General features: G+C 43.4%; 1 protein-coding gene across 2 annotated transcripts in view; it reads left to right on the forward strand.

Annotated features, from left to right (window-relative positions):
• The window catches only part of BAZ1A (bromodomain adjacent to zinc finger domain 1A), a 122,354-nt gene extending 108,230 nt beyond the window's left edge, over positions 1 to 14,124 (forward strand). For both annotated transcript variants that reach the window (XM_074996854.1, XM_074996855.1), the window contains 3 exons: positions 8,215 to 8,360; positions 12,536 to 12,623; positions 13,134 to 14,124. In XM_074996854.1, the coding sequence (XP_074852955.1) occupies positions 8,215 to 8,360; positions 12,536 to 12,623; positions 13,134 to 13,324 (425 nt within the window). In that variant the 3' untranslated portion in view covers positions 13,325 to 14,124. The remainder of the gene's footprint in view (positions 1 to 8,214; positions 8,361 to 12,535; positions 12,624 to 13,133) is intronic.
• The last annotated feature ends 12,599 nt before the right edge of the window (positions 14,125 to 26,723 follow it).

Here is a 26,723-nt window from a genome sequence, read left to right on the forward strand (position 1 = left end):
GACTCCTCTTACAGCTCCCTGCCCTGCCACCGCTCAAACAGTAGAATTAAATTTAATTGGTTTAATAGCTGTCAGAGTGGTGAGAGGGATCTGTCTGTTTAAACCAGTTAAATTTTGTTCCATTATTTCAGTGGTGGCATGAGTATGGCAGTAAAAAAAAATTGATATTTTGTGTTGCATTTTGTACCATTTAAAACCATCATAATTAGGTGCGTCTTATCCTGTGCTTGCCAATATTCTTACTAGTCCTTCCTGCTCAGAAAGAAGAAAAGCTACTTCTTTGGGTGAGGTTCCCATGGATGCTCCACTGTTGGTGATGGGTCATCCCTGGAGCTGCAGTGTGGAGTTTTTTTGCCTACCAGTGCACCATCAGGTTGCGCATGTGCAGGAGATGGCTACTGCCATTGGCAGTTTGACAACTGCTTTGCATATAGCCCAGCCCCTCTCCTTTAGTTCCTCTTGGAGCTCCTCAGCTGTCTCTCTTCTCAGAGACATTCCCTTAGATTAGCACTTGCTTCTTTCAATTTTTGCCTCCAGAATTTACCCTCTCTTTATTCCTTTTGATAAAATAGACCCCTCCCAAAAAAAGATTGATATTTTTTTTTCTCAGCCCATTTAGACTGCTTTATAAGCTATGGCTCTGCTTCTCTTCAGCCAGCTGTCCTCCTCTCCCTCCCACCTTCTTCCCTTGCTATCTATTATTTGCTAGAGAAGGGGCACAAGGGAGAGAGAGAGAAAAAACAAAAGATAAAAGAAAGAAGGATAAGGATAAACGGGATGGTGAACAACACATGCTCCTGCTAATCAGCTGTTAACAGCAGGGAGCTAATTATAGCCTTCAGCTGACTCCCCAGTAAAGCAGCTTCTGATATCTCCTCAGCCTGATACTTTTTAAGAATAGTCAACAGTGTAAGGAGCCTATTCCTACTTCAGACAGGCATAGCTCCTGTATACACCGCCTGGATGAGTGACACTCATTTCAGAAATGTGACCATTGCCACAGTCTATAAGCCAGAGCCAGAAAGGACTGAGAGTTGCAGCTCTGGATGATACTCTTTGAAAAGGCTCTGCAGCCTTCAGAGAGAGCTCAGTTTACCCACTCTGTGGGAGATCCTGAGACAGAGTTGCCTGTTAGACTTAGTAGAATTTGGGGCAGGAAGCCTCCTTCCCCCAAGGTCATTGTCTCCTATGCTGTCCCCTAGTGGCACCAGGATTGATGTGCCAAACACCTCTGTGACTGTGGTGCCGACACCCATAATAGGCACAGTGACCACGGCCCCCCAGAAGAGAAATAAGGCTGTCACACTTGATCTCGGTGCCTGAAAAAACCATGCCACCACACATTGGCACCGCCGCCAAAAGCACTTGTAAGCACAGCACTGGGATGGAGCAGGCAGCCATCTACCAAGTGGTCTGGTAAGACTCTGGCAACGCCCTATAAGAGGCCATCATCCTCACATGGCTCTTATGCGCTGTCAAAGGGGTGGCCATTAGTGCACCTGCACCATGCTGATCTAGCCACCAGTAACCCCAATTTACCAATAGGGGGGACAAATGATGTATCTTTACGGTCCATTCCCCCTTCAAGGGAGCCTTCCCCAGTGCTCCCTTTCCCTCATTTATGGAGGGGCTTTGCCAGGTCTCCATCACTGCATGAGGGGCTTCACAGCACTTCATTCCCACTCCCAAGTGCATCTTGACAGTACCATCACTACAACAACAGACCATACCATGCACTATGGTATCCCAAATGGCACTGCCACACCCTCCCGCCGCCACCCCATACCCTTCCCTTTAGACTCCATATGAGCAGTGGGCACCCTGTAGATGCCGTGCCATAGAACTGGTTACTTCTTCTAAAGGGCTTCATCCTCCCTCACCATCTCTCGCTATTCCCACCACTATTGATTCTGAGGAGGAGGAAGGTCAGATCCTGGGGGATGACATAGATATGCAGGTGCTTCATCACTCTCCAGGCCACAGTTCATCCTTGGCCCCAGAAGATGCTGTAATTCCAGAGGATAGGCATGCCTCTGATTTAAAACAATTCCAAGAGCTTCTCAAAAGGGGGCCACCTGTCAGGAGGTAGCAGGTTCAAAACTAAAGGAAAGTTTTTCTTCACACAGCGCACAGTCAACCTATGGAACTCCTTACCAGAGGACACTGTGAAGGCCAGGACTCTAAAAGAGTTTAAAAAAGAGCTTGATAAATGTTTGGAGGTTAGGTCCATAGATGGCTATTAGCAAGGGGTAAGGTATGGTGACTAGCCTTTTGTCGAAGGCAGGAGATGGATGGCAGGAGACAAATTGCTTGATCATTGTCTTAGGTTCACCTCCTCTGGGGCACCTGGCATTGGCTACTGTTGGCAGACAGGATACTGGGCTAGATGGACCTTTGGTCTGACCCAGTATGGCCGTTCTTATGTTCAAAGAATTAAAAGAGAAGCAACATTGCCCCCCCCTTTTTTTTTTAAATGCACCCAGCTGCCCAGGGGCAAACAGCATTGCAAATTGATGAAGCCGTCATGGAGGTGTCTGATAACATCCATCACACACCTGTTTCCATCCAACCGACCTGCAAAAAGGCAGACTGCAAATATTTTGTTCTCCCTGAGGGTCCAGAATTTCTTTTCTCATCCACAACTGAACTTCTGGCAGTGGGCACAACTAATGAATGTTCTAAAGCCCCTCAGACCACATGAAACTGGACCTGTTTGGCAAGAAGATCTACGCTTCAGCCACATTACAACTTCACACAGCAAACTATTCGGCCTTGCTAGCAAACCACAATTTTGATAATTACACCAAGCTGTCTGAGCTCATTGAACACCTGCCAGACTCCAAAAGACCCATTCTCAGGGCAGTCATTCAAGAGGGTCACATAATCACAAACACGACCTTATTATGTGCCACTGATGTGGCAGACACATCTGTTAAAACCAGAGCCATGGCCGTAGTCATGAGGAGAGCCGCCTGGCTACATGCTGTGAGGGTGCATTAGGAACTTCAGCCTAGAGTCATATAGTTTCAGTCATTCCTGCAGTGGACAGATGGGATTGATTTGCAGCTCTCAACTTCCACAATGCCTATTTCCATGTCTCCATACTACCAGCCCATAGACGTTTTCTCTGTTTTGCAGTTGGGCAGGACCATTACCAATACACAGTTCTCCCCTTCAGCCTCTCCTCAGCACCTGGAGCCTTTTTAAGATCACCACTACTGCAAGGACCTGTCTCCGCCAATGAGGGGTTGTCTTTTTCCCATACCTTAACAAATACCTCAAACACCAGTCGTATGCATGGGCGACAGACATGGTGTTAAAGACTATATGCCTCTTCAATTACCTGAGGCTTTTGATTAAACAGGAAGAAATCTATGCCCAATCCACTCCAAAAAATAAAGTTCATATCCTGATTGGTTCCATCTTTCTTATCTCAGCAGCAGTTCAGTATCATCCGCAATCTTGTCAATGCACTGTCTATGAACCCCGTCAGTACTATTCATACCTGCCTCCAAATATTGGGCCATGTGGCTGCCACGACATATATTATCCAGTTTGCATGTCTCCATTTGCATGCCCTGCAACATTGGCTGACCTCAGTTTACAAGCCACAAGTCACTTACTGTTCCCCGTCACTTGCTCCAATCCCTGAGGTTGTGGACATCCCCCACAATCTATTCATAGGGGACCCACTCAACCCAAACCCTCTGTGCAAATCACCACAGATGCCTAACTCATAGGCTGGGGTGCCTACCTGATTTACCATACTGTGCAGGGAAAATGGTCACAGCACGAAACTCTTCTACCCATCAGTCTGTTTGAACTCAGGGCTGTCAGGAATGTGTGCAAGCACTTTGCCCAACTCATTACCAACTGCACAGTCTACATATTCATGGACAATATGACCTCTGTGTTCTGTGTAAATAGTCAGGGAGTGCACGCTCCGAATTCTTCTGCACAGAGATCACTCACCTTTGGAACCAGTGTATCCAACATAGTGTTATCCTGAGAGCATCCTGCTTGCCTGGCATCAACGGTAATGGTGGATGCGCTCAGCCACAATTTTCTCACAGACCACAAATTGGAGTTATATTAATCAGTGGCACCTTCTGTCTTCAGCAGGTGGGGTTTTCCACTAATCAACCTCTTCACAACCAGCAACAACACCAAGTGCCCACAGTTCTGCTCCTGAATGGGTCTTGGTTGTGATTCCAGGTGGGACGTCTGTCTGATCCCATGGGACAACCATTACACTATGCCTTCCCTTTGGTGCCACTCATCTCCTGCATCCTATGCAAGACATGACTAGATAGAACTCTGGTCATCCTGATAGCACTCTCATGGTCCAGGCAGACCTGGTTTCCATCCCTCCAATACAAGTCAGTCAAATCACCATATCCACTTCCTTCCAGATGAGCTGTCCTGTTCCAACACCACAGCACACTACTGCACCCCACCCTCTCACACTCCATCTCTATGACTGACTCCTCTCTGGTTCCAGGGAGAGGAATCCTGCTGCTTTGACTGCATGAAATCAGTTCTCCTTCACAGTAGGAGACCAGACTCTTTTTCAAAAATGGAAATGCTTCACATCCTGGTGCCAGAAAGACCATCTTGATCCTCAGAATGCCCCACTTCCTTCCATTCTAGACTATGTATATATCACCTTAAGGAAAGAGACTTGTGCATCGCCATGGTCAGGGTACACTTTGCAGAAATTTCATTCCATGAACAAATGGATGGCTCATCCATTTTTGCCCATCTTGTTACCAAGAGGTTTTTAAGGGGCCACCAGAACCTTTATCCCCCTCTCTCACCCCACCCCACACACAGAGTACCTGCACCCTCATGGGACCTCAAACTAGTGCTAGACTACCTTACGAGACCTGCATTGAAGCCTCTAGCAACATATGTGCTCTCATGCCTCACAAGGAAGATGCTGTTTTTGGTAGCCGTCGCCTCCTTAAGGAGTGTCAGCGAGATAGGGGCATTATGGCTGGTCCACCCTACACCATTTTTGCCAAGGACAGAGTGACTCTAAGACTGCACGTTTCCATTCCCCTTAAAGTCACCACCTCATTCCACATCAAAGAGCCTATACCCCTGCCTATTTTTTTCCCCCAAAAGTTGCATATGTCCCCTAGGGACATTATGCTTCCTTCGCTGGAGGTTCATAAAGCTCTAGCATTCTACATTGACAGAACAAAGGCAGTCAACAAAATGGCATGCCTTTGTATCTCAGTTGCTAACCATTTCAGGGGTACGTCCGTCTCCTCCCAATGTCTCCAAACTGATAGCATCCTATATCACCCACTGTCATGATCTTTGTAATAAGCCCTAGACAGCTCCACCAAGAGCACATTCCACCTATGCCACAGCAACAACTACTGCTTTCTTGAACAGTTTCCCTTTGAGTGATATCTGTTGGACAGTGACCTAGTCATCTGAACATACCGTCACCAGGTATTGTGCCATCATGCTGCAACTAGCAGGCGATCCAGCAGTGGCTACAGCAGTCTTATCCTCTGCCATTAGGCAGTAACTCAGATTCACACCATCCACAATGGGCATTGCTTTGTAGCCACCAACAGTGGAGCACTCAGGGGACATCACCCCGAGAAGAAAGGGAAGTTGTGCACCTTGTGCAGTAACAACTGTTCTTCAAGGTGTGTGTGTGTGTGTGTGTCCTTGTGGATGCTCCAAGACCCTCCCTTCCTCCCCTCTGGTAAGAGCTGTGTATATTCAGGTGCAGTTGAGGAACTGAAGCAGGAGAAGGGGAGTTGGGCTATGCATGAGGCAGCTGCCAAACTGCCAGTGGCACGAGCCGCCTTCCGCGCCTGTGTCTCCTGACAGTAAACTGCTAAGGAAAAAGCTCCAGGGGTGACCTGTCACCAACAGCGGAGCACCAACGAGGACACACAAAATGAGTAACTTCGCGTTCTCTGAATTAGTTGTATTTGTAGGATGGAAAAATGGTAGCTGAGACAATAAGAGTGGACTCTGCTATAACTTTATAGTAGATAAAATTTACATGGAGCCTCTGTGTAAGAGGAGTTGTGTTTAGGGTTTTTAAAGACTATTTTCTTATACGTTTGTTTTTAAAGGGTATATTTTTGTACTGGTCATGCTCGATTCCTTCTCTTATTTCTGTTGTACCTGGAAGTGATTGTCATTTAGCTCACTGTACTGACCTTGTACTGTACTTTCATCAAGGCTATACAACAGATCAGATATATCGCCTGGATATACAGATGGGACTGAACCAAACTGTGAATTGCGTTTGGGAGATACTGTATTGAAACTGGGTCTCCCAAAATGAAAGCTGCTGGTCATACTGCCCAGGATATGACTTTGAGCAGATCAGCAGTGATTACAACAGGGCTCTGGAAATGATGGTGAACGTGGTATTCTTATCAATCCTGCTGATTGAAAATAGAGATTTGGGCAGGGATAGATGCCTCCTGGGTGAGTGCCTTGGTGCACAGATCATGTTGACAGGAAGGTTCTGGCTTCCTTGAATATGGTGGGATGCTGCTATGGTCCTCCGCTGTATTCCTCCTCCACTCTCTCCACCTAATTAGGAAGGGAAGAGCATCTTGAGATGCTTATTTACTAGCATAGTAAAAAAGGCTTTAAACTAGATTCAAAGGATGCAGGATGACAAAACCATACAGTGAAGTATAAAAGGTGACCAGGACAGAGGGCAACATAAAGACTGTACACAAAGAGTAGTCATCAGTGGTTCACTGTCAAAGTGGCAAGACTTATCTAATGGAGTCCACAGGGTTCAGTTCTAGGTCCACTACTAGTCAATATTTTCAGTAATTAATTTGATACTGGAATGAAGAGAATGCATATAAAACTTGCAGATGATGCCAAGATGGGAGTAATTGCAAGCACTGTGGAGGACAGGATTTAAAATTTGAAGCAACATTGACAACCTGGAGAACTAGTGTGAAATCAGCAAGGTGAAATTCAATAAAGACAAACACTTCATTTAGGAAAACAAAATCAAGGCACAACTAAAAGATAGGGGCTGCTAGGCTAGGCAGTAGTATTGCTGTAAAGGATCTGGGGAGTAATAATAGATCACAAATTTGGTGATGCTGTTGCTAAAAAAGCCATTATCATTATGGAGTATATTAACAGGGTTGTTGTAAAAAAGATATGGGAGGTGATTGTTCCGCTCTACTCAGCATTGCCTAGGCTTCACCTGGAGTATTATGTACAAGTTTGGTACTACACTTTAAGAAAGAGGTGAACAAAAGGGGAGAAGACAGCAACAAAAATCATACAAGATTTAGAATGTCTGAGAAAGGATGAGTGTGTTTAGACTTGAGAAAAGAAGAATGAAGGAACTTGTTAAGGTCTGTTCCAAAGACGCGGGGTGCACAGTTCTTCATGCCCATTGAAAGTAGACAAGTAATGGGCTTAATCTGCAGCCAGAGAAATTTAGGTTAAATATAAAGAAGTCCTTTCTAACTATAAAATTAGTTAAGTACTGGAATTGGATTCCTAGGGATGTTGTAGACTCCCCATCATTTGGAGGTTTTTAAGAACAGGTGGGACACCTGTCAGTGATGATGCAGATATAATTGGTCCTGCCTCAGTGTGGAGGATGAACTAAGTGACTTCTCAAGGTCCCCTCCAGCCTTACGTTTCTGTTTTGACATTGTTTACAGATACTTCACTGTTAACCTGCTGCACATTTAGCTGAGAATTGAGAAACAAATTCACTCCCACAGTGAGTGTGAGTGTGATTGGGCATGAGAGAGGGAACCTAAATGCTTCAGTCTTTTATTGCCCTGCTGGCGCCACATCCAAAGAAGGGAGCAAAGCCCCAATCTGCTTTCCTTATGTTTTGGAAGGAGAAATTAAGCATTAAAACCTTCCTGCCTCCTTATACCCACCCCTGCGTACTGTGAATAAGGGACACAGGATTGGCTAGCTGGACAGAATAAAATGTGGAAGTGCTACTAGTACACCTGCATTTAAAACATTATGGGGTGGGGCCAGGAGAAATTTGCCACCCTTTTGCTCAACAGACCAGACCTCCAAGAGATCCCTGTGTGTTCTTGTATGTGGCGGAAAGGTACATCACATTAGCTCTTGTTGGTATGTTAAACATTCAGTGTTGTCCTGTTTTATTAAATACTTGATAGTGATGTGTCATTTTCTTACTTTTTGTCAGTAGTTCTGTGATCTATTTTTCAGATTCATCTCCTCAAACCTCCTTGAACAGGAGGAGTTCAGGTCGTCAGGGTGGAGTCCATGAACTGTCGGCTTTTGAACAACTTGTTGTGGAACTAGTACGACATGATGACAGCTGGCCTTTCATGAAGCTGGTTTCCAAAGTCCAGGTAATGAGGATGGATGTGTGGTGTTGCAACATTTTTGGGGATGATGTTTACTTTCAGATTCTGATTCACTGGATAGCTCTAGAAGGGTAGTACCACTAAGAATGATTCAGAGAATTCTTGCAATGTAATTTGAGTCTGATGTCAGGAACTGAGATTTGCCAATTTGACAAATTACTGTGAAAATCCTAATATACTTGTATAGGCTTGTAGTCATGCGTGGCTGTCCCTCATTGTCCATCTTGGAGGGCAGACACACTTCTTTACTGTCATTCACCTGGATTAGCAGTCTGTTTAAGGGGGAAATTTGGCTATCTGTATGGCTCAAACCTGCAGGTGGGGTAGACTAGGGAAAGTTTAGCCATGGTGAGGCACCCAGCAACCTAGGGCTCCAGCCCTGAAACAAAATAGAGCAGGTAAGTGTACAGGACCCTGGGGCTCCAGTAAGGGATGAGTGTCCAACACAGTCAAGTGTCCTAGTTCAGCAGATCATAGATTAGTATTGGCTTCCTAATTGAACATGAATATACATAGGATGGCAGAGGGTAGTAGGGAATGCAGGCCCATCTGAATTCACTGCATCCCAGCTCAGGGGCCTAACGGTTGTGGAGTGGTCTGCACCTTCGTCAGCAGGGATCCACCTGCAACACACTGACCTTGTATCAGGCCAGCACTTCATCAGTTGACTAGTTTCTTCTTTGAGTGCTTGCTCATGTTCATTCCACGTTAGGTGAGAAGACTTAGAGGGGCTTTACCCTCTTGCATGGGATCCTATCCCATAGTGGAACCTTGTAACCTGGTCCTCTCCAGGTTCACCAGTCCACCCTTTATCTGATGGGCTCTTGCTCCCTCTCCCAGTTGCCTTCCTGGTGGAGGTCATATCAGCAAGACAGGCATCAGAGCTCAAGACCCTGACCTCAGAAATGCCCTACCTGGTGCTTGATAAGGACAAGTTACACTTCCAGCCCCACCCAGCCTTTATGCCCAAGGTAGTGTTCTCCTTGTATGTCAACCAGGACATTTTCCCTGCCTGTTTTCAGTCCTAAGCCTCATAAGGCACTACAGGAGAAGCACCTCCATGTAATGTAAAGAGGGCTCTAGCTTTCCGTTTGGGGTGGACCAAACCATTCTGCAAGTCTACCCAGTTCTTCCTGGCTAAGACGACAGAATGAAGGGGCTTGCAGTGTCATCATAGAGGAGTTCCAGCTGGATCACCTCTTGCATATGGACCTGCAATGGCAAAGTTTCCACTGCTGCTGATCATCAGAACCCATTTGACCAGGGACCAAGTGCTCACAATGGCTTTCTTGATGCATGTATCAATCCAGGACATTTTTAGGGCCACAGTGAGTTCCTCAGTTCACATGTTCATGTCTCACTGTGCTGTGATTTGGCAAGCCAGAGATGATGCTGGATTTGGCAGAGCTAGGCTTCAGTCTTCATGACTCTGAACTCCTACCTACCTCCATGAATACTGTTTGGAGTTTGCTAATGTGAAATGGACATGAGCAAGAACTCAAAGAAGAAAGGACCTTTCTGTAACAGGTGGTCTTTGAGATCTGTTACTCATGTCCATTTCATGACCCACCCTCCTTCCCCACTGTCAGCTTCCAATAAGAAGAAACCAAAGGTGAGGTGAGTGCATGGTATCCCTTATACCGTGCCATGGAGGTGCCACTCCATGTGTTCCAAGGCAGTGCCCTACAGATGCTGCTAAGGCAGAGGTTGGCAACCAAATGAGCAAGTAGAGCCCCTCCCTCTTCTTAAATTTGGTAAACAAAAAAAAAAAATCAGTAATTACTTCAAGAGCCACAATGCATGTGAATATGAGACTGTCGTTATTAAATGTCAAACCATACTTTTGGTAACCCCTATTTTAAGGACAGCACATACACATATCCCACAATGTACTGCACATATTAAAGGGGGAATTAGCCAACATTTCAAGGTCACATATAATGTGCTATTTAGATATGAGTTGGACTTTTAGATGTTCACCCAAATTGAAAATAATCAGGAGGGGTTTTTTACTTTGCAATTATAGCGTTGGAAGCCACAAAGAAGTCCTTAAAGAGCCACCTGTAGCTCTGGAGCTGCAGTTTGCAGACCCTGTGCCAAGGAAAAGCTTCTGGTGCATGTAGCAAGCACTGATGCATGTGGCAACCATGTGCATCTAATGTGGAATGGACATGAGCAAAACATCTTAAAGAACATAAATTGTGGAAAGGCAACTCTAGGGTGTTTTTTTCCTTCCCTGGGCTACCTAGGTGCAATGAACATCTGGAGTCTCGTAAGAGTATGCTGCCTTGGATGAACCTAGATGCTGCTCAGCATTGGTAGGGTTTGGCCATTCTAGTAGCTCGGGTGAGCTGTCAAAGTAGCTGAACTTGTCTGCGGGCTCCTTCATCAGCAATGGAGAGAACATGTCCAGCTCCTTTGGCAGTTGCTGCCCCAAATTGAGCTACGTGGCTCACCTTTTATACTTCATGTTCCTGTCTCAACCCTGTCTGCTTCCGGCCTGATTAAATGTGGCCTCCTGATTCTACCAGCACATCTGTTTGTCCCTCATGGTCAGTCTCTGAGGGCAGCCAATCCTCTTTGCTACAGCCTGGTGCTCTGGGTTTTAAGACATAAAATAATAAAATGTCAAGCACAGCCAAGTTTTTGAAAATCTGCACTATACTGCCAAAAATCAGACAGCGTATTTAAAAAAAATCACTTGAATTAAAATTGTTAGTGGATTTTCCTCTCCTGATGCAATTTGAATGCTAAAATATTTTCAAAGCAAGGGACATTGTAACAGAACCATGTCACAGAAATAATTTACTGTTAATCCTCCTCTCTGAATGATTGTGCAGTAGTGACAATTAGCTCAGTAATTCCATTAGTTTCTGAAATACATAGTACTATCATGGGCCATTAATGCAAGCCTTGAGATAGGGAGTCACATTGCAATAGGATACCCAAGATGGATTTTACTGCTCCTCCTGTTTCAAAGGACATTGTATTCATTTCCCTGAAAGTCTCATTGGCTAGTACAGAAAATGTTAGGGCTATACTTTTTTTCTATAAAGCTTTGTACTCCAGGTGTAGCATAGGTCATCTACAAGTCTCCTCCACTTCATTCTGTCTGGGGACAAAACTTCTAACTGACCCCAGGAGCATACCACTTGCTGTCATTCAATCTCAATAGATCTCAGACAACATGGAGAAGGTCTTCCTCTTTTAACGTTTTTCTTGCGGGTTCCATTTGAGAGTTTGACAGACTGTGCTGGATGATCGTTTTCTGAGCGTGTGGCCTCACCATCCTCATTTTCAACACAAATGTGAAGAGTGAAGAATGCCCTCTTGTATACATATGAGATGTGGCATACTAAGAAGTCTTCAAATCACAGGATACAGACATTCATAGACAGATGCCTGAGGTACAGCCTTTGCATCAAATGGCAAGACTTGGTCACAAATGAGGAGCTTTGGAACAGAGCAGAACACAAACTACTTGACGTTCAAATCAAGAGAAGAAAGCGGGGATGGTTAGGGCTACAGTAGAATCACAGAATGCCTGTTTTCAGTCGCATTGAAGCTGGGTCCTGTGCATGGGGGTTACGCTGGTATGATCAACTCTGGAATATTCATTTCTGAGCGCCTTTTTACTGAAAAACAAGTGACTTGAAATTTACAACAGCAGGAATTATTAGGCAGACGGAAAGAGTGATATGAGATTAAAAGGGAAAAAATATTCATAGAGCCCCAAGCTGGACAGGATGATACAATCATCTACACACGTGAATGACGGGTATAAACAAGGGGAGAGAGTTGTTTAAGTCAGGAACAAAAGGAAGAGCAATATTTTGGAATAATGGGATCAAAGTAAGCAAATTTCTGACTGAGTTTGAGAAAAGCTTCCAAATAGGGAGCTGCATTAATCTTGTTTTAAAGAAAATGGCAGAAGCCCTATTGAAGGTACTTTTCAAACTAGATTGAGCAAAGCATTAGGTAAAGTCTCTTCTGTGATTTGAAAAAGAAAATTACACAGGGCCCATTAAGAGTCTTTCTGCTGTAACATTAGAAAATCCAAGTAAATTTGTGTCTTTCTCTGTATGTCTTAACACCTAATTACTTTGAATTGAATATTACATAATAAAATGAATAGTAAATAAAGTGAATATTTTTTGTAGGTACCAGACTACTATGATATTATCAAAAAACCTATTGCCTTAAATATAATCCGGGAAAAAGTGAATAAATGTGAATACAAATTAGCATGTAAGTATTATTTACTGAAATAATTAATTCTGTGATCTGTTCTTTACAATTAGAGATCTCATCCCTTTAAAGCAGCAAAGCTGGAATGGGAGAATTTGAAAATTTGGTACATTTTCAAATATAGCATTCTTAGAAATATATGAATGTCTTTTCAGTGTAGTATGTGTTAGTAGCTGTACTACTAATGCAGGTGAAGTATAACTAAGTGTGAACAGTCATGGAGTTTGTTACCCTCTCCAATGCTTGGGAAGTTATCTATTAAACATGGTGTGGCATGTTCATGGGATATATCAGAAAATGTTGGTTGAAGTTTGAGACAGAGGACTCTAAGCGTCGGGTTACATATGCACTAAGTTCACCCCATTTATTGGTGAAGATCTCTGTCAGCAACTGTCTTTGCGGATAACATTAGCCTACGGAATTCTGTAGTACCATAACATTATCCTTTACTTATATTTTATCTATGGTGACCTGGCAAATGCACTAAACTGTTAAATTTTTATTTACCAGCTGAATTCATTGAAGATATTGAACTGATGTTTTCCAACTGCTTTGAGTACAATCCTCGTAACACAAGTGAAGCAAAAGCTGGAATTAGACTTCAGGCTTTTTTCCATGTTCAGGCTCAAAAGCTTGGACTCCCTGTTGCATCTGGTAATGTGGACCATGCTGCTCCAGCTGCAAAGAAGTCAAGAATTTAACCTCTTCCTTCCAAAGGATTTTTTTTTTGAGGGAACCATTATAGCAATGAAAATGAATCATTAAATCATGCAGTCATCGTATCTGTATAAAGCAATAACACCAATTTAACCACCTTGAAGCGTGGCCTGCACTATATTCTCAATTTAATATTAAGCACTCAGGAGAATGTAGGAAAGATTACCTTTGCTACAATTTTATTCAGTGTCTAATAACTTTGATTGATGTATTGGATACAGTACTGGTTTACAGAGATTTTGTACATTTTTAAGACGTTCATGTGTCCAAATATCTTCCAGAAATATTTTTTCTGTACCATATGACCTTGTTTTATCCTCTAGATTTTCTAGGAGCTGTGGTATTGTGAGGACTTTATCAACTCAGACAAAATCTTCTACTGTAACACAGTTGAAGAAACTGTGTAAATGTCGAACTCTGAGTACACCTTTCCAACACTACACATGAATGAGTACAATTGCATATCCTTTAAAAGTACTGTACCAGTGCTGGCTGGAGGTATTCAGTCTGAGTTTATTAAGTAGATATTTATTTAGCATTCAAAGTAATTTGTGAATTTGTTTTTGTATTTATAAAATTTGTATGTGGGGGGGATAAGAGTTCCTTAATTTTTAATTTTTTTTTCCCGTGTTTTTGTTTGTTCCTCCAATCCTGATGATCAGTTGATAAAATAATACCCTCTCCTCTTCCTGGTGGTTCTTCTAGCAACAAGTAACTTGCAGGACTGTATTATACGTTTCTACGTGCAACTTTCTAAGTGTACAAATAAAATGATACATTTTTCAAAGTATTCTGAGCTTCTGAAGTTACTGTGGTCGCCATCTTTACACAGTCCATTCTCCAGTGATTACAGGTGGGAAATTGATTGTGTGAGAACAGCAGGATTTGGCTGTGATGGAGAATGTACCTTAACAGCATAACAATCTTACCGTAGTCTTAAACATTTCCAACAGTCTTGAACATAAGCAGTCCTAGGCTACGTCTACACATGAAGCCTACATCGAAGTAGCCTATTTCGATGTGGCGACATCGAAATAGGCTATTTCGATGAATAACGTCTACACGTCCTCCAGGGCTGGCAACGTCGATGTTCAACATCGACGTTGCGCAGCACCACATCGAAATAGGCGCAGCGAGGGAACGTCTACACGCCACAGTAGCACACATCAAAATAAGGGTGCCAGGCACAGCTGCAGACAGGGTCACACGGCGGACTCAACAGCCAGCTGCTCCCTTAAAGGGCCCCTCCCAGACACACTTGCACTAAACACCACAAGATCCACAGAGCCGACAATGAGTTGCAGACCCTGTGCATGCAGCATGAATCCCCCGCTGCAGCAGCAGCAGCCAGAAGCCCTGGGCTAAGGGCTGCTGCACACGGTGACCATAGAGCCCCGCACGGGCTGGAGAGACAGCGTCTCTCAACCCCCCAGCTGATGGATGCCATGGAGCACCCCACAATTTCGACGTTGCGGGACGCGGATCGTCTACACGGTCCCTACTTCGACGTTCAACGTCGAAGTAGGGCGCTATTCCGATCCCCTCATGAGGTTAGCGACTTCGACGTCTCGCCGCCTAACGTCGAAGTTAACTTCGAAATAGCACCCGACGCGTGTAGCCACGACGGGCGCTATTTCGAAGTTAGTGCCGCTACTTCGAAGTAGCATGCACGTGTAGACACAGCTCTAGTGTGTTATCCTGTCCCTTCTATACTATTCTGTACCAAGTTGTAGATGCAAATGCCTTGAGAATATCAGTAGAACTGGATGATACTGAATGATCAGCTTTTGATTCTCTCTCAAATAATGTAAAATTGTGTAATGTTTAGTTAGCCAAAAGCTTCTTTAGAAGAGTCTTGAAATCCTTTTGCTTATTCTCTTATGGTTTCATTTTTTTTCCAGGTTTGGAATTGAGTACATACTTGAATTAAATTGGTGACTTTAAACACTGGCACAAACTAGGAAGGAGTTTTGAAGGCAATAATTTTTAAGCTAGGGAAACACTACATGAGCCAAGAATGGCATGAGGCAAAGAAGAGCAAGCAGGCAGATCTGGTGTCATAAAAGTTTTCCCTAGACCTTCTACACACACTGCAAACATGCATCTGTGGCACCAGATATAACAGAGTGGATGGAGACTGCACACTTTCCCTCCCATTTGTAGTGGTCTGTAATGTAGCTAGCAATCCTTCATAGGACTGTTGGCTCAGACAGACAGCAATTTACCATCCCATGTTATTTTTTCAGCTTTTGCAGTGCTTGGTTTACCTGTGGGTAACCTCAATTGAACTCTACTTGCCCCTAAATCAACCATTTTGGTGGGCATCTAGCTCATTTTTCCTGCTGTGATCCCAGATAGATGGTAATAGCAATCATCACCATCAGATGCACATGAGTTTCTGTCATGCCCCCTTTCCTGCCCCTCTTCAGTGAATTCTCTTAATAGAAGATGCTTGGACAGGAAGAATACTTGTTGCTCCAACTGAAAGCTATAAAGACAGTACCCCATCAGCACCAAGGGAACTGGATTTTACTTGATCTCCTTATTCCCAGGAAGGGAGAGGCTGGTGGCTCATACTAGATATCAGGTAACGGAAAATCTACATCTGCCATTTGAGGTTCAGGATGGCCACAATGGCCTGTCAAATTTGATTTGAAGGAGACTTATTTTCACATAGATATTGACCATGAACAAAGAAGGTTCCTGCATTTTGCAATCAGACTAAACCATTATTAGTGCAGTGCTCCCTGACCAGCTCTCAACAACACTCAGCTATTATCACTACTAGTACGCATGCAGTAAGTAGCACTGCATCCATGATGTCGGAGTACCTCAGTGTTCCCCTATCTGGACAAATGGCTGTTCCCAGGAATGTCATAACACTAAGTTCAGGTGGCAACTCTATCTCTAATCTGACTCTTATCATTAGAACTCCAAGTAAATGCAAAAAAGTCTGCCTTCTCTCCCACACAGACTATAGGTTTACTGGAGCACCCCTGAATTCAGTTACAACCAGACATTCCAGGATTTGATGGAACACCTCACTCAACTCCAACTCAGCTCCCAGACAGGCCATATGGCCTCACATACATATGTATTGCCTTTTGGGAGGCTTCACTGGTGATGCGTACAAGGGTGATGATGGTCAGTCTACACACCAAGCAAGTACAATCTGAACAAGTTGGTCTCATACCATCAGAGTCTTGACCTCACTAGACTGTTGGGAAAACATGGAGAAAATGTGTGTAGCAGGTCCTTTGATTTCCTTCTCCCTTACCCTTGTTAAAATTATTAGAGATGCCTCCCTAATAGTATGCAAAGCCCATCCCTATGGAGACACAGAACAAGGTACCTGGACTCTGCAAAAGACAAAGTTACATGTAATTCAATCAGATTTGCAGGCTTGCAGCCTTACATGAGGCTTGTAAACAGTTCCTAACATTTACTTTTATGTTCAGGCATTGTGATGGGATGTGGTCACAGGAAAACCCTTGGGGTGTTCCCTGCTGAGCTGATCATGCCACTGAAACTCACTTTCTTGCTCTCTGGGGTTCCCCACCACCCTGTCCTGTTGAGCCAGATTCTCTGGTTTCCCCTACCCATGGCACAAAGTTGATGTTATACCCACCCTGCACAGCAGTGCAGACAATAATTAACCACAGCTCTGGGAAAATGCAGTTCTAGGGCACACAGCATCTGGGAAATCGACTCCCAAAAGCTATTGACACTGCCCCCCCCTCAATAAATCTGTCTCTATGCCAAAAGATTTGCAGAGGCAGGGCTCATTAGGTGAGCTCCCTTTGTCAAGTAACCCTCCCCAGGTGGTAATAATTTACAATGGGTTTGATTATAAACAAAAGAGCTTTTATGAAGCAAAACTGTAGGAATTAAGTGGTTATAAGAAACAGACAGATCAAAACTAGTTATCAAATGAAAATTATACAGCTGGTTCTATTCCACTAAGAATGTAATTATATGTGAGTTCTTACCCTAAATAGGTGCTCCTATATCAGGTGAAAGCTTCCATTCAGAAAAGATCTTATTCTGACCTGGGTCTCCAGTATACTTTAAAGCTTTTTCTCCCTCTTAGGATACGTCAGGCAATTTTGAAGACAGGCTGAAGACAAAGATGAGGGTACGTTTTTGCCTCTCTTTACACCTTTCTCCTCTGGAGGGAATTCCACTGTTGTCTTTGTGTAAAAGTATACTCCAAGATGGAGATTGTCACCTGTCCCTGTCCTTTTTAGGCTTTGCCTATTTGCTGACCCAAATTATACAGTTCTTCAGGAGTAGATTAGAGACATTAAAACCTTTTGTCGGTCAAGTAAACTATTCAACAAGTCATCCTCTCAAAATAGGCTAGTCACACCTCCTGTTGAGGTCTTCACAGAAACCAACATTTGGAATACGAATATGTAGACGATACTCCTAACTTCAATACAAAAATGATACATGCACAAATGTAGGATTTACAGATCCAGCAGATTGTACCAGTAAATAAATGTACAGGAGGCATTCTGTCCAAACCATCTCTCTGAGCTATGCGTATTTATATTCATTAGTCATTTTCCATAAAGCAAAGAGGGTGGGGGTCCATCACAGACATGTCAGACAACATGACAACCATTTATTATTTCAGCAAATAGGTAGGGGCTCAATCCTCTCTTTTGTGCACAGAAGCTGTCAATCTCCAGAATGGCTGCCTCCGCTGCCTTAACAGAAATTTCTCGATAGACTAGGACTGGGACTTATATTACTCATTGGTATTGAGCATCTTGCAACATGAGGACATTGTTACGGGATTTCTTTGCCTCTCACAAGAAGTGCCAGCCATTTTGACCTCAAGCAACCTATGCCCACAACTCTGTAGGAGACATGCTTTTATAGGACAGCACTTGGAGTCACTAATGTACACATTTCCCAAGAGACCTGAGGAACATGAGACAAGCTTATGTAAAGATGATCTTCATAGCTAACATGTGACACTCAGTTCTGGCTCACCACAACATCCAAATGGCCCTGTGCCTATGCACATGCATTCAGCTTTTACCAAACCTGTTGACTCAGAATGGAGGCAAGACTCTCCATTCCAACCCAGTATCTTTCCATCTGGCTTCTTGGTATTTGTAAGGAAAACAATCTCAGAGAGACTATTATCAGAGTCTGTACAATCCATCCTTAACAATAGCAGAAGAGCCTCTCTGAGGAAATGCTATTAAGCAAAATAAAAGGGATTTTCTGTAGGGAGTTAGGATCACCAGCAAGCACCAAAGGGTTTCTCAGATTACAACTAACTGTACAGATTTATCACTTCTCTCTGAAAACTCCAAAGCTGTTCCTCTTTTCTTTAGGCTTGCACTTGACAGCTATTAATGCCTTTCAACCTCCACTCCAGATGGCAAACTACACAATCTAAACCCGTCTAGTTACAGAAAGATTTCTGAAGGACCTTGTCAGAACCTTTTCTCCCATACTGAAACTAACCCTGATATAGGACTTCAATCTAATGTTATCTGGTTACATCCTCAGTTCATTCCAAAGGTGAGCTCAGAATTCCAGGCCACCTACTTGTCTTCTACTATAAGACCCATGCCACCAAGACAGAGCTTCACTCTGGATGTCCAATAAGCCTTGGCCTTCTACCTACAGCAGAAATCTCTTATTTGTCTCTTTTGCTGAACATATAAGAAGGGAAGCGATCTACTCACAGACACTTTCTAAGTGGCATTATTTTTTGCTATGCATTGATAACTCTATCCCACAGTGCATGAAATCTCACTTGACTGGAGTGCAGGCTATGATAGTTTGACTTTGAGATGTTTCTTTTCTGGACATCTGCAGAGCTGCAATGGGATTTGATACCTTAGCAAGACATTATGTCCTGGTCAGGCCCAATGACATTGAGCGAGGAGTGGGAGCAGTGCTGCAGTCTAGGTGGTGCTGAGGGCTGGTTGCCCCCACCCCTTCCACCGGAGGCCCCATCCTTCCATGGATGCAGAACTGGAGCATCCCCACAACCTCCTGGAGAGACTGTGGAAGCTGTCAGCCCCCCAGATCCTGGTGCAGACTTTTATAGCAAGCACCTCCTTTGCCACAGAAGTCTTTCAATTGGTGGTCTGACAGGATTCCTCTGTATCATCAGCACTGCTTGTGGGACATCTTGAGTGGAATATACACTGGGACCATCACCTGAAAAACGAACAAAAAACAGCTTTGTTACAGACCTCGCACAGTAACTGGAGTTAGGGATAAGTGGCCTTTATGTATATTCCACCAACTGCCCTCTAAAGCAGAAGGAAAAATATTATCCTAAGGTTATCTAAAGTAGAGAAGAAATGGGAGAGGCCGTCAGTGTGCACTACCCCTTATTGCCTTGTTTCAGATTACAGGGATTACAGATTACTGGTCAAATGCTGACCTGTGGGTACTGCTAATGAAAACTTTTCCAGTCTCACACAGATGAGTACCTTAAGTGGAATGAATGTAGGGGCTATGTATCTAGTAGCACTCCAGTTGCCATACAAAGTAAGTAACAAGTCCTTTTTGGTGGTGTAATTCTACTAACCACATGTAATGAGAGTTTAAAAAAAATTAGTGGGCAAAGCCCAGCTTGTCCGGTGTATTGCCACACCTTACCATGTTCAGAATTTCTTTAAATTTTTGACTTAACTCTGAGTTTCTTGTGTTTATATTTTTTATACAGTAAACCCTTGATTGAATGGACTAATGGGAGGAAGGGGTGTCTGTTAAATCTAAAAATCTATTACAGACGAATCTGCAGGATTGGAGGCACCTTGCAAGGTGCACTAGGGAGTGCTCTGCTCAACACCTGGGAGGAACGCAGCAGGCTTGAAAGAGAGAGCTAGGCCACAGTGGCCCTGGTAGCCCCAGCCATGGCAGCAGTCCCAGCCACTCTGTCAGCTCCAGTGGCACCAGCTCCAGCTCTGGTGAGTCACTGGCATTTATTTGGGGGTCGGGGACAGGGGAAAAGCTGATAGACAGCGGCCATTACTTGCACTATATCAGGTCCGTTAAATCAAGGGTTTACTGTAATTACAACATTCCTGTGTACAGTAATATTTTATACCTAGGATTTCTGATTTTTTTTTTAAACTAAAACACCAATGCATAATACATCCGATTTAGGAGGAGGGGAAAAAAAAATCAACAACCAGAAACTAGTATCCAAGGGTTTCTCTACATGGAGAATAATGCAGACTACAGGGATTTAATTTATGAAGTAAACTAACGTGATGCATTAATTGGTCCATGTAGACCCTGCAGGCACACACTAAACAGTTCCCACATGCATTTTAACAAAATGCTGTTTGATACAGTATTAAAGTTAACACACTCTACGAAACTTCACTCATTACAATACATATGAAGCCTTGAAAACCTCCTGAGTTTTGGACAACTACATAAAGCCCAAAATTGTTAAAATAAACCATAACACTCCCCCAGCAAAGAAACACATCCAAAAGAGAAGCTTATTTATACCCTAAATATCTCATACTCTCCACAGTAACTACACTTTACCAGAATTTTGTCACAAAAAAGCAAAAATCTCACTTGTCTGGATTTCAGTCATAAATTGTTTGATGATTGAAGGAGAGGATCCCTATTACTGACTTCGCTGAGGCTTTTCACAAAGCATCATAGTTAGTTGTTTATGTAATGTTGTTTAGCACTGCAATAGGCAGTCATCTTATTCCTCACCAAAAGGGGAGAGGCCAACAAGCACAATATTCAATATTTCTGGTCTCCGTGGTTACAGTGTCTCAGTGTGGCTAGAGTCACTTGCTTTTAATGGCAGAAATGTTTTGTTGGGCCAGATTTCATACCAGGATGCTATGTTACACCACACTCTTTAAAGTACTGGCTGCTGCTCAGCCAGGATCATTTTCTATTTATTTTTTTCTATGGTCTCAAGAGCTCTGCTCCATGTGTGCGTTTCTTCAAAGAACCTGAGCACAACGATGGTTCTTTATACAACTGGCTCAGTTATATTGCTGTAATGTAATGTCAGTAGCCTGGTACTCACAATATATAATTATATATACAATATATGATGTATAATTATTTATAATTGTGTGTACAGTCTGCTTTGAATGACTGACAAGCTGAGTGTCGTGACAGGTTGTTTGCAGTGTAATTCCCCCTAGGATTTGTAATAAGATTTTGTATTTGGATTTGATTTGACATCATGGGGCATTACCAATCTTGATATAGGTAATACATAAACAGACCAACATTAGTTTTATAGAGTTTCTAGAAGTCTCTTAAAGACACCCTCTATATACCTCAGTTTTAATATATTATCTTATCTGCACTTAAGTTCTCAGAAGAATAATTATACTAGTACATGCTTAATTTTGAAAATCTAAACATTTTTCTTATTTTTCCATGCACGTTTTCTTTTTTATTTTGATGTTTTGAAACCTCACTGTCAGCAAGAAAGCAGTAAATGTTCAATTAGTTTCCTCCACTACACCTGTGCTGTAACTGATTAGTTGTTTCTTAGCAGGATTGAGTGGACTAAAAACACATCAGGTGATGAAACATAATGGACAATTGAGTCTCATAAAAAGCTGAGGGAGTTCAGTTTATGTGGAGGAACCACAGAGAACAGGATGATTTTGGGAAGGGGTTAGAGCCAGTCCACAGGAGAACAAACACCTAAGGGTTACGCAGTCTCGGAGGCCAGTGCTTAATACTGAAGTTGGGGAGAGAAAACATCAGAGCAGCCCAGAAAAGAGAATGAAAACAGAGCTCAGACACAGGGCTTGTTTAACTCATGTCCAAAGTGTGCCAACTATTTTTTTTAAACCTCCAAAGGGATGTGAAAAGAACCTGTCAGTTGGAGGGCTGACCTGTGCACAGAGGGAGATGGCTTACAGAAGGCATAAGGACAAGAATTCCTGCCATGTGATGCTCTCAAGGTGTTAGGGGGTAGCACTGCACTGCATACAACCACTTACAGAGGATGATTATATTTTGACTTGGTTCCTATTGATCGTACAGGTGCAGTATCAGAATGTGATTTGGGATGCTGAATTCACTTCAGATTTGAGCCTCTATTTTTACTTTGATGCAACTCTGTGGTCACCATCTTCCATGCAGAAGTAGCACTTTACATTTCTCCTTCGCAGACAATCCTCTATAGTTTTCTGCAACCACACTCACATGATGGCTCTTGCAGTCCTTGAACAATTCTACAGCAATATAACCATGAGGGACATGGTCACCTTGATCTATGGATTTAATGATCGAACAGTTATAAAAGATCCCATATTCTAAGTCGCCTAATTCCACCAGTAGAAGTGATCTCACACCCATCCATTGGTCTTTGATTATGCATTTAGAGATCTTATCTTAAAGTCCCATAGTTAATAAATTACTTCTAGATACTATTTGTTGTCTACATAATTTTAAATTGGAGTGTTTACAAACAGTAGGATCCAGTTATGTTGGCTTCAGAGAACTGTCTGTGTGAAATATGCTTTATATAAAAACAAAATTTCCCTTATGGACCAGCACTATGCCTGATAATGTGTGTCAGGCAAACTTGCCAGGCATAGGCCCTGTCTTATGCAGGAAGAGCAAAGACTTCAAACAAAAAAAAGTGCTACCTGGATAAAATAAGTTGAAAGGGGTTGGTTGGTTGCTTGGTTGGTTTTTTTTTTTTTCCAGTTTTTGTGTGTTTTTCATTAAAGAGCCTTGTGGTTTTTAAACAGTTGCAGGGTTTGTTACAACTTGCCCTTTTTATGGGAAAAAGTTTTAATCATTTTACACCTGCAATGGGAACACAAACTGGGCAGATGATCCAAATCAGAGTTAGCTAACTAGCCAGAATATCTCATCAAATTGCTCCTTGGTGGCTGCAAAACTTTTTTGGGCTTCTGTGTTGTTGACTATAAAAGCAGTTTAGTGTGATGGTCCATTTATCCAGAACAGGTTGAAAACCTTCAGCTAGATCAGGGAAAATTGCCAAAGGTCCTTTTGACTCTTGTTGCCAAATTGGTTTCATAAGGGTCATTCTGTATATTCCAGATATTACTGTACCTTTCAGAAATAGAAAACTTCACAAACACACAGTGTCTCTTCTTACAGTTTATTTTTCCCCCATAAGGTCATTTTCAGCAACTCCTATTGTCTTGAATGGATCCTTTTTTGTTATTGAAGCTACCTCATGTCCACATCACCAAATTACACAACATATACACTGACATTTAAAATATGATAAAGCAGGATTGTACATTCCTTAAACACTGTAGAAATATCAGGCATCATCACCACAATAAAGTCTACAGGCATTTTAGAATGGGCAGGAGATCTAGGGGCAGGATTACTCTTGCATACAGTAGAGTGAGGAAAGGTTTTGCTTTACCTTGGGCCTCGAGACAATTCTAAAAAAAGGAGAAGAGTTACACACTCCACTGTTACTAACAAGGAAGAAATTTTGTGTTCAAAGCACAGAATTGGAATCTGGAACTGTCCTATGTGCTGACACAGACTTCCTCTGAGACCTTGGGCAAGTCACCTAACCTCTCTGAGGATAGTAATGCCCAACAAGCAGGGATGTTGTGTGCTTTCATATTACCAGAGAGCTTTGAGACATTTAAATAGAAGTAGCACTACAATTAGATTAAATCTACATAAAGAAACCTGGTAAAAGTGCCTGGACTGGGTAATTACTAGAATACCTTGCTGCCTACTTGTCCAAACACTTTCTTACTCAGAGCTAAATTTAGAATTGATCTCAGCCTTGAATAAAGGGCAGTGAGTGGCTGCACCTCCTGAGGAGGTGGCTTAGGGCTTGTTTCTACTACCAGAAGATCCAAGTACATGGACACAGGTTTGCAGAAGTTTTGGTAGTGGCCAGAATGCCCAGAACTCACAGTTCTCTCCCACTCAAATTCCTTCCCCTGCACCTGCCTAAGGCTCTGGGAGGGAGTTTGGGTGCAGGAAAGTTGAGGGGTGGGGCTCGTGGAGGGAATGTGGGTGTGGGAAAGGGTCTGGGAAGAAGGCTGGGGCAAGGGATAGGGATGCAGGAAGGGGTGAAAGGTGCAAGGTCTGGGAGGAAATCTGTAAGCTGGAGAAGGTGTGGGAGTTTAGGTGTAGGGGAGAGGCTGTAGGCTCTGGGATGGAGTGGGGTATGCAACGGAGTGCAAGGTTCTATGCTTACCTTGGGTATCCCCGTTTGGTGTGGCTCCATGGGGGTCTCTGCACGCTCTCTGGACAATTTAAAATGGCCTGGGAGCTCCACAGCCACTATTAGCAGCAGTGGGGCTAGGGCAGCTTCCTGCCCGATTGCACAGTGTGGCTGCTAGGGATTTGCTGGTAGCTGTGTGGTGCAAGCAGGCAGGAACCCTCTTCAGCTCCACTGCGCTGCTGATGCTGGTGGTGAGATCCCCTAAGCTGTTTTCAATGACCTGGGGGTGGCAGGTGGGGTCGGGGGACACAGCAGAGGGAGTGCATGGGGGCAGCAGGTGAACCAAAGACTCAGCCCCAAACTTTGGTGGAATCCAGCCCTGGTCCAGGAATATTGCTGCTGCCTGGGCACCATAGGCTTATATAACTTGCTGTTTACGTCCACATTATGGCAAATGATCCACTCTGCAGCTTAACTGACTACAGATCACTCTAGACTCTGGTACTCCACTGGAATGAGAGACAAGAAAGGAGAGTTTATCCTGTCAGCTCAAAACAGTGTAGGCACCTCAATCAAGTCAACCTAAGATACATTGACTCCAGTTACATTATTCTCACAGCTGGACTGTGTAACTTAGGTCAATTTAACCCCAAAGTGAAGACCTGCCCTTAGAAACTACTCCTGCAAAGAAGTGCACTAAAACCTCAAGAGTTACTAACACCAGAGTTACAAACTGACTAGTCAGCCACCTGCCTTAGTTGAAATGCAATCAGCCAGCAGCAGAAGCAAACAAAATAGCAAATACAGTACAACACTGTGTTAAACATAAAGTACTAAAAATACAGGGAAAGTTTTTTTTGTTTTTTAAATTGATAAGGCAAGGAAACCATTTCTGTGATTGTTGAATTTAAATTACAAAAACTTATAACATTTGAAAAGGACATATAGTCCTTACCTAAGACATACATGACAAAACAAAGATCAATATGCCATACATAATTTATTTTAATTTCACCAGTGGCAGTGCTGCCCAGGTTTCTTGGGAAACTGTCTAGAAAACAAGATAGGAAGTGCTCTAGGCTCTGTCCCTCCAAGTTTAGTTGTTTCCAAGTATAGCAATCCCTCAAAATGCACAATTTCAAGTTGCGCTTAACTCGCATTAACATGAGTAAAGTGCAACTCAAAATCCCGCTGTCCCCGGTCCTGGCTCAACCCTTCCGGCCCTGCATGGCCCCAGTTTAAACCCCCCACAGTCCCAGGTCAATTCCCTCTGCCCCAGCTCAACCCCACCCTCCCAGCCCCCCTGCAGCCCTAACCCACCCAGGCTTAACCCCACTGTCATCCTTCCACAGCCTTAACCCACCACCAGCTTTAACCCTTCCCAACTGCCCACCCTAATCCCAGGACCTATCTTTCCAAAGGAGCTCCAGGTGCTCCTGCTGCTTCCCCAGCTGCAGAATGTCTATTCCTCCAATGAAAAAAAGCTGCCCCCAATTTACATGAAATTCGAGTTATGCAAGGGTGTGTGGGAATGCAACCCTCACATAACTTGAGGGACTGCTCTACCTGATTGGAAACTAGTACTAGAGTACGATATGAAGTAGCAAAGTTTCTCCGCACACGATTGAGGTTTGTTGTCTTATTCTGTCACCAAACTCACGGTATTTCCCTACCACTAGGAAAATCTTGTCTTTAAGTGTCATTAGGAATTAAAACCTAACTGAGTACCACTCCTTTTACTTTAACTAGCAACATACTCAATCAGCTAGGACTCTCCAGTCACTCTTCAGTGGTTACTCACAACTTCCAGAGGCCAGGGAGAACAGACTGGAAAAAGGATTGCAAAGTTAATTTCCATTTCTACCAATGATGTCCAACCTGCTTTTGTCAGAACTTTCAGATAGCACTGGGACCTAAACTTGGATTCTCTTGCTCCAACAGCACTGTAGGGACACCAGGGGAGGGAGACAGCAAGCATGCTCCAACTAGGCTAGAACATTTTCTGTGTTTTGTTCTGAGGGTTATTTAATGTTTGCAAAGCCCCATGTTTCGGAATGGATTCACCTGTAAATCACTGCTAAAGAGAAGGAGGATCTGTTAGAGTCTCTGGGCCAGCTTTCCCCTCTCTCTCTGATGCCTAAGAGGGACTGTGCATCTGTGCGTCAGGGAAAGGTGGGGTGCGGGGGGTCTGTGGAAGGTGATGTGATGTAGCATTGCAGAGTCAGTGT

Source organism: Carettochelys insculpta, chromosome 6 (assembly GCF_033958435.1).
Source record: "Carettochelys insculpta isolate YL-2023 chromosome 6, ASM3395843v1, whole genome shotgun sequence".
Taxonomy (NCBI): Eukaryota; Metazoa; Chordata; order Testudines; family Carettochelyidae; genus Carettochelys; species Carettochelys insculpta.